Genomic DNA, 13892 nt, shown 5'->3' with positions numbered 1-13892 from the left:
ACTCAAGGCAAAAAAAAAAAAAAAAAAAAAAAAAAAAAATACTACTGTTAGAAAAAAGAAAAACATTACCTATAAAGGAAAGCCCATCAGAATCACAGCAGACTTCTCAACACAAATTCTCAAGTCAAGGAGAGCTTGGAGTGAAGTATTTCAAGCCTTAATGGCAAAAAACCTCCAACCCAGACTGATGTACCTTGCAAAACTATCTTTCAAAATTGATGGAAAATAAGAGATTTCTATAACAAAGAACATCTGAAGAAATTCATGGCCACCAAGCCAGCACTCCAAAGAGTTCTGAAGGATATTGTAGAAAGAGACAAGGATTACAATTCCATGAACCCAACAGAATAACTCCACCAGGCAAGGCAAGAAATTAAACAGGAAAGGAAGGAAGCCAAACACAGGAAAATAACATGACAGAGATAAGACAATATATATCAGTTATAACCATCAATATTAACGGTCTCAATTTTCCAATCAAAAGAAACTGGCAGGATGGATAAAGAAGCAGGATCCAACAATATGCTGCATATAAGAAACACATTTAATTAAAAAACAAAAAAATAGACTGAAAGTCAAAGGATGGAAAATAATATTTTCTATGACAGAAACCCAGAAAAAAGCAGGGGTAACTATTCTACTTGCAGACAAAGTGGACTTCAAGCCAAGACTGATTAAGAAAGGTCACTACAAAGACTGACAAAGAAGGTCACGACATCCTTGTAAAAGGAACAACCCAAAAGGAAGAGCTAACAATCATAAATACATATGCACCAAATAGCAGTACACCAAACTATATAAAACAAATATTGACATAAAAAATCATATAAGCATTAATATAATTGTAATGTGGGGGACCTCAACACCCCACTGTCACAAATAAGACAGATAAACTAGCCAAAAAGTTTACAATGAAATATTAGGACTGGACCAAACTCTTGAACAAATGAACTTAGTAGATGTCTACAGTGTTCCACCCCACAACATCAAAATACACATTCTTCTCAGCTGCACATGGGACATTCTCCAAAAGAGACCACATACTAGCTCACAGAACATGCTTAAGTAAATGCAAAGGAACTGAAATTATCTCATGCATATTATCAGACCATAGTGCAGTGAAATTGGAAATCAATGGCATAAACATATAGATATTAACACTCTCCTAAACAACCAATGGGTCACAGATAAAATCAGAGAAGGAATCAGACAGTTTCTACAATTAAAAGATGACAATACAACATACCAGAATTTATGGGATGCAATGAAAGCAGTACTATCAGGGAAATTTATAGTGGTAAATACCCATAATCAGGAAAAGACTGGGCTCAACTAACCTAATGTTGAACCTAAAGCTTCTAGAAAAAGAAGAGCAAATCAAGTCCAAAGCTTGTATGAGGAAGAAAATCATAAAAAGCAGAGCAGAAATTAATGCAATGGAGACAAAACACACACACACAATGAATCAAAGAGTTGGCTCTTTGAAAGATTAAAAATTTGGCCAAAATAAGGAAAGAAAGTATGTGACAAGGTCCAACACCCATTCATAATAAAAACCCTACAGAAAACTGGTATAGATGGTCTTTATCTCAATCTGATAAAAGCCATCTATGACAAACCAACAGCCAGCATCATACGAAATGAACAAAAATTCAAAGTTTTCACTCTAAAATCAGGAACAAGACAAAGATGTCCACCGTCACCACTCTTGTTCAATATAGTTCTGGAAACAGTAGTCAGAGCAATTGGACAAGAGAAAGAAACAAAAGTAATAAGAATAAGAAAAGAAGTTAAATTATCATTATTTGTAGATGACATGGTACTCTATGTAGAAGACCCCAAAACTCTACCAAAAGACTTCTAGATTTGATAAGCAAATTCAGTGGTGTAGCTTGATACAAAGTCAACACTCAAAAATCAATAGTTTCCCTATATATGAAAAACAAACTCACTGAGAAAGAAATTAGAGAAACAACCCTTTTCACAATAGTATGCCAAAAAATGAAATAGCTAGGAATCAATCTAACAAAAGAAGTGAAAGACTTCTATATTGAAAACTATAGTACTCCGAAAAAGGAGACCAAAGAGGACACCAGAAAAATGGAAAGATATACTTTGTTCTTGGATAGGAAGAATGAATATAGTGAAAATGACCATATCGCCAAAACTGTTATACAGATTTAATGTAATTCCAACAGCATATATCACAAAATTAAAAAAAAAAAATCCTAAAATTCATTTGAAACCAGAGGAGATCAAGAATAGCAAAGGCAACCCTGGGCAACAAAGGCAAGGTAGGGGTATCACAATCCCTGACCTAAAATTATACTACAAAGCTACTGTGATAAAAACAGCATGGTAGTGGCAAAAGAACAGACCTTTGGATCAAGGGAATAGATTAGAAGATGCAGAAACAACTCCAGACATAGTCAGCCATATAATCTTTGGCAAAGAAGCCAAACACACCTTGTTCACTGGAAGAAAGTGGAAAAAACTAGCTTTCCATATGCCAAAGATTAAAACTACAAGCACATCTTTCACCATACACTAACCTAAAATAGAAATGAATCAAAGATCTAAATATTAAAATGGAAACACTAAATCTGCTGGAAGAGAGAATGCTTGAGGACACAGGAGTAGGCAAAGACTTCATGAACAAAAACTGCATGGGAAATACTATAAAGAATCAACAACTGGGACCTCATCTTATTAAAAAGCTTTGCATAGCAAGAGAAACCACCAACAAAGTGAAAAGACAACCAACAGCTTGGAAAAAAAAATTTTACCAGCTATTTATCAGACAAAAAAAGGACTATTATCTAGAATATATAAAGAACTCAAAAAAAAAAAAAAAAAAAAAAAAAAAAAAAAAAAAACAGACTCCTCAAATTTAAAGACTCAATCCAAAATTCAGAATGTGAAGTGAAAAGAGACTTCTCAGATGAAGAAGTAGAAACAGCAAAAAATATATGAAAAAAAATGTTTAACATCATTCATCATTAATGAAATACAAAATAAAACAACACTCAGATTCCATCTCACTCCAGAAAAAATAGCTGCTATCAACAAATCAACCAATAACAAGTCCTGGCAGGGCTGTGGGAAAAAGGGATCCTTTCTCCATTGTTGGTGGGAGTGTAGACTGGTGCAACCACTGTAGAAATAAGTGTGGAGCCGGGGATTTAGCTCAGTGGTTCCGCCACCTGCCTTGCAAGTGCAAGGTCCTGAGTTCAATCTCCAGTACCAAAAAGAAAAGAAAAGAAAGAAAGAAGTGTGGAGATTCCTCAAAAAACTAAAACTAGAAGTCCCACTTGACTCAGCTATTCCTATTCTTGGTATCTTCCCAAAGGAATTAAAAGTATCATACCACAGTGATATATGCACACCCGTGTTTATAGCAGCACAGTCTATAATAGCTAAATCTGGGAAACAGCCCAAATGCCCATCAATCAACGAATGGATAAAGAAGATGTGGGGGTTTTTTATATAATGGAGTACTACTCTGCCACAAAGAAGAATGAGCTTCAGATTTATAGCTAAATGGATGCACCTTGAGACCACACTCTTGAGATAAATCAGACACACGTGTTTAAATACCACATTGTTTCTCTTGTGTGAGAAACTGAAAGTGGAAATAAGGACAAAAATGTATAACAGATACTGGGAAATAGAAAGAAAATGTTCAAATAGGAATGAGAACAAGGGAAGGAGAGGAAGAAAGGGACAAAAAAGGTGAAAATAGAAGAAAAAATGGAAACAAAGCTTTTATACACAGGGAGGGGAAGGGGATTGAGGGAGGGGGCAATGGAAAAAAGAGGAATATACCATGAAGGGGTGAAAATTTCCTATGATGAGTGTTACCATTATGTATGCCTAAAATGTACCAATGTTTTTTTTTTTAAATCACAATTCACCAGCTTAACAACAAGAATACATACAGAAACAAGTTTATTTCTTAGTCACTTACTTCTCATATCAGAGGGAATAAAACGCTTTTGAAAAATACATATAATTTAGTACAGTAAGTATATTTTGGGCTGGTCCACCTAAAGTCAACCTTGAGACAAAAGCTCAGGTGCAAGTACCAATCTGGGAAGTGACTCCAGGGACTAGGAGTGAAGGCTGGAGGGAGTAAATTGGAAAAAGAGGGTCAGCCAATATAATCACAAGTGATCAAGTTAGCCACCCATGTGACTAGTGCTCATTTTGGAGTTGCTGGAAGCCACATGAAAAGCCTCTCAGCACTGCACACCCAGGAGTCAAAAAGGGGAAATGTTCATTTGCACCTGTCCCCTAATGGGCCGGAGGAATTCAACAGGCATTAGGCCATTATTACTTCTAGGTCACTTTGGGCAAATGTCAAGAGATCCCCGTGGGCATCTCTATAACAAAGAATTTGGTTGAGCTTTCCCCAGAATTTTCATCATGTTAGGCCACAACTGATAGTTTATGCTACAGAGATCACCTCTGCGAAAGGGAGGAGGAACTAGGGTTTGACTCACATGGTTAGTAATTCACTCAAACATGAATAAGCAATTAAGTCCTAATAAAAACTGCACAGCAGCAGGGGATGCAGTTCAGTGGTTCTGCCACCTGCCTTGAAAGTGCAAGGACCTGAGTTCAATCCCCACTGTACCAAAAAAAAAAAAAAAAACTGCATAGCAAAACTTGAGTGAACTACTTAAGTTGGTAGTACTTAGCATACTACCATACAGTGATGTGCTAGAAAGGTAAAATATCCTGACTCCACTAGGAGTAGATAATCTTGTATTTGGTACCTCTCAGATCTGTTACAGTGGGTCCTCAAGTTACAACAAGCTTCACATACAAACAAACAACTTGGGTTGCAGCTGGAATTTTAGTTTTAACTTACAACCAAAGTCTTGAGTTACTACCTGAATGCTGGCCATTTGTGTGGTTGTAAACAGACTTGTAAATGCCAGGAAAGTGTATGTAAGCATATGTAACCATCAGTCTAAGCCCAAATGCATTTGTTTGTAGATGTGACTTTGGTCAGTGTTTTATACAATCACTATGACTACTGCTATCAAAAAGGCCCCCAAAAAGCTAGAAAAGAAGCTAAGGAGAGAAGGGAAAGTAAAGAAAGCAAGCACAATCAAAAAAAGGAAAATGTGGAGAAATATGAGAGTGGCATTTATGTTGACAAATCTCACTAATATATACAGCATGTTGAAATCCACCATCTTGACAATTGCACAGAAAAAAGATTTGTATAAGTAAGCTAGTGTTGCTAGAGGTGTTACTTAAACTAGTAAGTCAAGATCAACAGTGTTAGACAAGGGAGAAAGGATATTATTAGTGTGGATAAATGAAAGGCAGATGAGTTATAGCCTGAGTGTATAATTTGTGAAAAAGTGAGGGCTACACATACAGATCTCATAAAGGATAATCCATCAATGAGTGAGAATAGAGAAAATTTTCATGCAAGTGGTGGTTTCACAATTTTAAAGTGAGAATTGGGGTGCATAGGGTAACTAAGCATGGTGAAGCAGCCAGTGCTGATAAAAGGGCTGCTGAAAATTACATACACCACTTCAAAATGATGACACAGAGAAATGGCTTTTGCTCTCCATCAAGTTTTCAACTGTGATGAAACTGGCCTTTTCTGGAAGAAAATGCCTAAGAAAACAAACATTATGCAGGAAAGAAAGAAAATGCCAGGCCGCAAGCCTATAAAGGATAGGCTAACCTTACTGCTATGTGCCAATGTGAGTGATGATCTCAAGATAAAGCTTCTCTTGATTAGTTACTCTGAGATTCCTAGAGTATTCAGAAAACATGAAGTCATGAAGAATAGGTTACGAGTCATGTGGAGATCTAACGCGAAAAGCTTAGGTAATAAGAATACTTTTTCTTGAGTAGATCAGGGAGGCTTTCTGTCCTACCATTAAGAAATACATAGAGGACAAAGGTTTACCACTCAATCCTTAACAGGGACAATGCTCCTGCTCACCTACAAGATTTAGAAGAAATGGCTGAAGAATTCTTGTGGCTTTCAGTTGAGTTCCTCCCGCCTAATACAACTCCTCTATTACAGCCTATGGACCAGCAGATTATTGCTAACTTTAAAAATCTATACACCAAGGAACAATTCCTGAAGTGCTTCCTGATAGTCTCAGATACAAATTTAACCCTTAAATCATTCTGGATGGAACATTATAACATCCTTTCCTATGTGAGGTTAATTAAGAAATCCTGGGCCAATGTCTGTCTAGGGACACTGAGATCTGCCTGGAATAAAGTGTGGCCTAAAATCATAAAGGAGAGAAATTTTGAAGGCTATGTAGAGAACCTAAACCTTCAACTGACCCTGTGGTTGGTGACAATGTCACTATAACAGAGTTCAGATAGACAGTGAAGTTGAAAAACTGGTAAAGAAACAGAGGAATTGTCTACAGAGGAACATCAGGAACTTCTGGCCAAGCAACAGAGAATGGCAGCTGAGGAGCTTTCTGAAGAGGAGGGGGAATATCAATAATCAGTGCAGAAAATTTCTTCTTCTGAAATAAAGGAACTCCTGAAAAAATTGGCAGAGCTACAAACACTTGTACAGAAGACCCACACAGACAAAGAAAAAGTCAACTGCTGCATTCACTTGCTTAATGACAATGTCATGTCATACTATAGAGCAGTGTTAAAGAAAAGACAGAAACAGACAACCTTAGACCAGTTTTTAGTTTTGAAAAGGATGGAAACCTAGTGAGCCAGAAGGAGGCCCTAGTGGGCTACATACTCTCCCAAGGAAAGAAAGGACACCAGAGAGCCAGATTCCTAATGTTCTTATGGAAGGAGACTCTCCTTCCAAACAATAACCACCTTTCATTTCATCCTCCCTTCTTGCAAGCTAAAAAAATGTCAATCTGATCAGTGAGTACAATATGAAATTGTTGTTTCAAGTAAACTAGGCACTCTTTAAAACTTTCTGGCAAATACACTAGGAAAATTACTGGTGTTTCTGGTAAATTACACACATTATACAAACTTTTTATCATGAAAAAGTTAAAGGGTGCATTGGAGGTTTGAAAGGCATTATGGGTATTTCCATTCTTTCTCATGGCAAAAGTCTTGACTTACAACCAATTGGAGTTACAACCAACCCTCATGAATGAATTGAGCTCATAAGTCAAAGGTCCACTGTACCACTTTTTACAGGTTCATCTGTATACTTGTCATAATAAAACTAATTTTAAGTACAGTGCTTTCCTAAGTTATGTGAGTCACTCCAACAAACTAGCAAACGTGCAGGGGTATTACTGACTATGGCCAAATATGTAGCCATCTAGTGGAAAGGGATGGTAGCTTGGAGACCCCAACTTTGCAAGTGAACCTCATAGAGGACTGTGTCCTTAACTATGAAATTTGGCTCAACTCCAGATAGTGAATGTCATAACTCTTTGCACTCACACTACAGCATGAGAAAAATTCTCAGAAGTAAGATACCTGGGACAAGATAAAGATACCCACACCTCACTTGAGTGAAGGGGGCTAAAACCTACGCAAACCTGGTCATTGCTAAATTGGCTGGAAGAACAAGACAGGGCCAAAAGAGTCTACAGAGGAGTTGGACAGGAAGTATCTAACACACTAAGTCCAGTAGGCAGAAGGCTCACTGAGCAGTAGTCCATGGACAATGATAACAACAACTTGGCTTTGGATGATGTTAAGTCCTCTGAGATGAAAATGTGAAGGGCAGCCAAAAGAACTCAACTGATCCTAGGCTGAATCACGAGGAGTAATAGTAGCTCAGTTTCCAGGATACAAGTAATAACAGGCACCTTCCTGTATGTCAGCCAGAACACCCTGGGAACATTACATGGTCAGTGTTGGTCTCCATACTCTAAGTAATGGCCATTGCAAGGAATGACCAGAATAGTAAAGACACTGAACACTACAATAACTAATTTAACCAGGGATATTTTACCTAGAGAAAAAGATTCAGTGAAGGGCTGATAGCTGTCTTCAAATACCTGAATGACTATAGCATAAAGAGGTTTAAAGTGCTTTATATAGGACTATAAGAAGACTGAAGAACAGTAGGAGAAAACTACAGGAATTCAGCACGAAAGTCAGCATGATTAGAGATGTGATAGGCTAGCACAGAAGGCATTCCCACCACAGGAGGTATTTACATCCAGCTGAAGGCACAAGCTAGGGACACTGTAGAGGAGAACCTAGTAGGGAAAAGCAAGTAGGATAAGATTACCTTTTGGTTTCCTTTGACCATAAGATTCTATAGCTATGTCAAGAAGAGAAAATCAGGGTTGGTCCCCTGCCCGCCCCTCTGTGCCTCCAGGGCCACCCACCAGATGCCTGAAGCTGCTGCTCCAGGCAGCCTGTGCCAGTTTCTGCATGTTAGGGGCTTGCATGAGTCAGTCATCTGTTATAGCACAAGAGATTAAAAATGAAAAACATTCAAAACCCCCCTAAAGATTTGATATGCTACCAGCAGTTCTGGACCCTAATCATAACAAGCCAAGTTATCCAGAAGTTCAAGCAGATTCTTAGTCTCTAATGTAATACTGACAAGGTAGAGGCTGACATGTTATTTGCCATTCCTAATAAAAATAAAATTTATAATACTAAGTCCTATTTTTCAGTGTTTTATAGATCCTTACTGAAGAACCTAAGACCTGGCTATACTTCTGACATAAGAGAAATGTACACATGAATGGTACACTATTATATACTTTCAAAGGAGGAGATAAATGTAGATATAGATGCATAAAATATGTCTAGACACATATACATAAAATAAAAGTAGGTGTCTATGGGAGGGAAACTGAAGAATGAGATGGTGACTCTTCTTTTTGTACCCTTTTCCCCTTTTCTTATGTTTCAACCATATAAGATATACTGCCATTCAACAAATTAAAATAACTAACCCTATAATCAAGGAGAAAAATCCTTCCACATGAGAACTAATGGAGCATTTTATGCATTTTGTATACATCAATTAAATGATATAAATACTTCCAATTCAATCTCTAAAGTTAAAATCTACACAGTTGAATGCCTTAATAGGGAGCAAATATCATTAAGTTCTGTCATACTCAACACACAGATGAAGAAAATTTAAATTAAAAGAACCCGACCTTTGGGAATTTGCAAGGGAAAAAAACCAGGGTAGTATCCATGACTACTCTTGGCCGAGACATTTGGTCCAGCCAGAGACAGCAAATCTATCTTCAAACAGCTCCCATTTGCTATTTCATGAAGAGCCCAAATTACCTTCACTAAGGTCCAAGAAAATAGTTAGCTCTCTGCCATTAAAGCAACAGTCACTGAAATTTGGTAAAATTAGGCCTGTTATGAATAGAAGACTGGAGACAAAAGGCACTTTAACTTCATGTTAGAATGTGATAACTCTGAATAGTGTTTAAAAAAAGGAATCCTGCCAGAGAATGATGCAGTAAAACCTCAATTTGGGCTTCTGAGTGACTACTGCCTCCCAGCCACAGAACTAAGCATTGTACAAAAGTAATCTCACTTCAACCCAGGGATGCAGGCAGTGGGTTATCATCTCCATTTTAAGACAAGGAAATGGAGACAGAAAAGATTATCTAATTTTTCCACAATTTCACAGCAGAGTTCAAACACATGTATACTAGTTTTATTGCAGATAAGAAACTGCAAAGGTTTGGCTGAGCTGGGCAGTGCCAGTCCAAGATAAATGGACTTTCTGAGTATCAAAAAAATATTGTCTGCATTATACAGAAACACAAAATATTTTTAAAAATCTAAGCTTTCTCATAGAAGTCTCTAGGGTATCAAGCAGATTCTCTGAAAATAAATAAAGCATTTTCCCACCTTGCCTGTACAGACTATATTTCAGAGAAAACAAATATTTGATGATGGAATTGTCTAGAAAAATGTTAGCTAATAAATATAGAAGCAATAAGATTTACAGAAATCACCATTTTGTAACTCTAAATGAAAGACAGGCAATAATCTTCAATGGATGCTAAAACCATAAAGTGAAAGGACTGATGGGAATTTTATTTGGGGTTTTATTAGGTTGATGCCATCTGAGCCCAGGTGATAACCCAGTGGTTGGTTGCCAGGGGTTTGAGGAAGGGGAGAATCAGGAGTTACTGCTTAATAGGTAGAAAATATCAGTATTATAAGAAAAAAGATATGAAGATGGGTGGTGATGATCATGATTATACAACATTCTAAATGTATTTAATACCACTGAATTCTATACTTAAAAATGGTTAAGATGGTAAATTTTCTGTATGTGTATTTTCTCACAACAAAAACAAAAACAATTATCCAGCAATTCCACTCATAGGTATAAACCTAAAAGAACTGGAAAGAAGAACTCAAATAAATAGCTGCACAGGAATATTGATAGCAATATTATGCATAATAGCCTAAAGGTAGGATCAACTCAAGTGTCCATCAATACACAAATAAAATGTACTATCTCCAAGCAATGCAATTTTATTCAGTCATAAAATGAAATTTTCATACATACTATAATATGGACAACTCTGAGGGCATTATGCTAAGTAAAAGAAGCCATACACCTAGGCACAAAAGGACAACTATTATGACTTCATTTATATAAAATATCCAAAATAAGCAAGTGTACAGACAGAAAGTAGAAGAAAAGTCACCAGGTGGTGAAGGTAGGTGGATGGCAGTTAATGAGTATGGAGTTTCTGCTGGGGGTGCCGAGGTTCTGGAAATGGATAGTGGTGATGCTTACAAAATTAAGTGTACTTAATACCACTGAATTGTACACTTAAGAATGATTAAACTGGTATGTGTATTTTATCACAATAAGTTTTTTAAGCCGAGTATGGTAGTATACATCTGTAATCACAGCACTCGGGAGGTTGAGGTAGGAGGATTACCATAAATTCAAGGCCAACCTGGACTACACAGTGAGTTCAAGGCCAGCCTGAACTACACAGCAAGACCCCGTCTCCAAAAAATAAAAAAAATAGTTTTTAAAAAAAGAAAAATGAATTTAAGTGTGATAACAAAACTTTTGTTTTAGGCCGGGCGTGGTGGCACACCCCTGTAATCCCAGCACTCGGGAGGCTGAGGCAGGAGGATCACTGTGAGTTTGAGACCAACCCGGGCTACACCGTGAGTTCCAGTTCAACTACATAGTGAGACCTTATTTCAAAAAAAAAATCCAAAGGGAAAAGTTTCATGTTAGGATATGATATAACAAGTATTATGAAGTATTCTTACTCCACAAAGAACTGGAATCTAATCAAGCCTCTATCACATGCTACCGGTTTAAGGGCAATCCATACATAGATAAACAAATGGCACTACATTAAAGAAATCAGCCAGATCCAGAATGTGCGTAGGACAAACAATGAACCAAAAATCATGGCAAACAGAAAAAGGGAAAGGAACTGTGGCAGAGTAAGACACTAATGTGAAAGAAAAACAAAATATAGCTTGTATACTCTGATCCTGATGTGAATAAATCAAACATAGAAAAGCCATATCTGATACAATGGGAAACTGGAGTAAGGACTGCGTATTAGATAAAGCAGAATTACTAACTTTACAACTGGTATTACATATGTAAAAGATAGCACATGTGGGATGGGCACTGTGCTAATAACAGCAGAGGATAAGTGATGGTACATGGGGTTCATCGTGTTATCCGTTCTTTCTTCGCATTTGTTTTAAATTTTCCACCAGAAAATCCTTTTAAAACTGCACTGTAGGGGCCAGGGATTTAGCTCAGTGGTGCCACCACCTGCCTTGCAAATGCAAGGACCTGAGTTCAATCCCTGGTACCAAAAGAAATTAATAAAACTGCACTGTACTAGGACTGCACTGTGCCTGCCTCACAAGCATAAGGTCCTGAGTTCAATTCCCAGTACCTCCCCCACCAAAAAAAAGGAAACTGCACTGTATTGAAGAATGACATTCTAATATCAAGACTCTGAGACGATAACTGTAAACAAAATTAGGGGCCAAGTTTTTTAAAAATTAAGGGCCAAAGGGTAACAGCTAAAGCAATGATATAAAATAAAAAGGGATGCTTGCCTTGGGTGTTTGGTCTGGAATGACTGACAGATGTAAGGCTTCACCACCAAACATGGAATGAAAACAGCAGCAGTAGCAGCAGCAATCTTTAAAATGAATATATTCCAAGTAAACTCTAAAATGAGTAATTTGTGGATGCCATATGGTGAAGACTGTACATGAGAATCAGGATATAAAAATAATGTGAATAGTAATGAGTATCTTAATAGGCAACACTCAATAAAGTCAGATTTATCAAAAACATAGCCAATGAAAGACACAAATAGACTGATGAGTGACTACAATAAAACTCTTAGTTTTTAAAAACCTATGATAAAAAAATACGGTGATGTTTTGGAATATTTCTGCATCATGCACTTGTAAATCCGAAAAGCAGCAGGGAAGAAGAGAGGCCACATAAATGCCAGGATTTGAGATTTGGGATTTGGGGTTCTGACCTCCCTTACTCATCTCTTTTTCTCTGGAACCATGATCTTCAGATATTCTCAACAGGTTTAAAGGCGTTAAATGAATTCAAATTCTTCAAAAACTGGTACTTCATCTAAGGCACACATGATTCTCAATTAACCAAAAGATGAAATTCATCAAGATGCAGTAACCAACTTTTAACCATCTGGATTAAGAGGAGTCAAACCCGAAGTCTCTTCTAGGAGCACAGGAATCATGTTTCAAAAAGAGACCTTGCCAGTAAGGAAGGGTAAGGAGGCTTGTAAAAGAGAGGGAATGACTCGCAGTCCAAATAAAGCAGAGCACCCAGTATCACTTCCACCATCCACCTCAGACACATATAATTCAAACCTTTACCTTGGGTGTTCTGGAAGTAATGTCGCCACAAAGGTCTAATTTTGTCCTGGCCACCAACATCCCAGACTGTGAAGCTGATATTTTTATATTCTACTGTCTCCACATTGAAACCTAAATTGGGAAGATGGAAAAAACTTTTCAATATGAATTTTGCTGTTCAATTCGAAGTCATTTCAGCTAACATTTACATAGTACTTTTTAATTTATAAAGCAGTTTTCTAGGCAGACCTATAGCTTACAAAGAGAATATGCTAGCTTGTTCTGCCATTCATCATGCTTGGTATCTCAAACCAAGCTTTCCAATTTCTAATAATTCATCTTCCTTCTGTCTCAGCCCAAGACTATTCTTCAGAGAAAAAGAGAAGCCATTCGTGGGACAGTCTTCCACTTCCCACCACATGATGTAAAAACTTAGCTAATCTTTACCCACATTTTTCTTTCTTCATCTTGGAACAATGAATGGGGACAGCTAACTACACAAATTTCATCCACCTATGTGCTGGATCCAATACACCTTCATTGTCTAAACCTTTTATTATTGTTATCCTGTCTTCCATTCAAATATCTTCAACCCAGGGCCAGGGATTTAGCTCAGCAGTTTGGTTGACCTGAGTTCAATCCCCGGAACCGGAAAAAAAAAAAAAAAAAAAAAAAAAAAAAAAAAAAAAAAAAAAAAAAAAAAAAAAAAAAAAAAAAAAAAAAAAAAAAAAAAAAAACTTCAAATATCTCCAACCTTTTCTTAAGATGCCTTAAGTCTTTTACAAACTTTTTTTAAAATCCCTTCCTTGATCCCACATCTTCACCTACCATCCTTTTATTTATTTTATTTTTTTTGGTACCGGTGATTGAACTCGGGTCCTTGTGCTTGCAAGGCAGGCCACCAAACTGCTGAGCTAAATCCCCAGCCCTATCCTTTTATTTTTCCCTTTCCTGTTGCCCCTCTCCCTTTATCCCTGATTCCCTTCCCATCTGAGGAAGATTTATCTCCCTGCTTTTGATTACCTTTATTTTGCTCTTTTTTTTTTTTTTTTTTTTTTTTTTTTTTT

At 37.1% G+C, this 13892-nt stretch overlaps 2 protein-coding genes across 8 annotated transcripts in view; one reads left to right on the top strand and one right to left on the bottom strand.

The window, feature by feature from the left end:
* Positions 1-13892, top strand: part of Nsf (N-ethylmaleimide sensitive factor, vesicle fusing ATPase) — a 323620-nt gene that overhangs the window by 139544 nt on the left and 170184 nt on the right. The gene's annotated exons all lie outside the window — the stretch shown is intronic.
* The window catches only part of LOC104871529 (ADP-ribosylation factor 2), a 113669-nt gene that overhangs the window by 90357 nt on the left and 9420 nt on the right, over positions 1-13892 (bottom strand). For all 7 annotated transcript variants that reach the window (XR_782891.3, XR_782890.3, XR_782892.2 and 4 more), the window contains one exon: positions 12847-12957. Coding sequence is in view for 4 of the 7 variants with exons in the window: in XM_010637451.3 (XP_010635753.1) it covers positions 12847-12957 (111 nt within the window). In the remaining 3 variants the exon portion in view is untranslated. The remainder of the gene's footprint in view (positions 1-12846; positions 12958-13892) is intronic.

Source organism: Fukomys damarensis, unplaced genomic scaffold (assembly GCF_012274545.1).
Source record: "Fukomys damarensis isolate Sample0158 unplaced genomic scaffold, DMR_v1.0_HiC HiC_scaffold_23, whole genome shotgun sequence".
Classification (NCBI taxonomy): Eukaryota; Metazoa; Chordata; class Mammalia; order Rodentia; family Bathyergidae; genus Fukomys; species Fukomys damarensis.
Note: the sequence above shows the minus strand (reverse complement) of the source record. Positions and strands in the feature narration are given on the sequence as shown.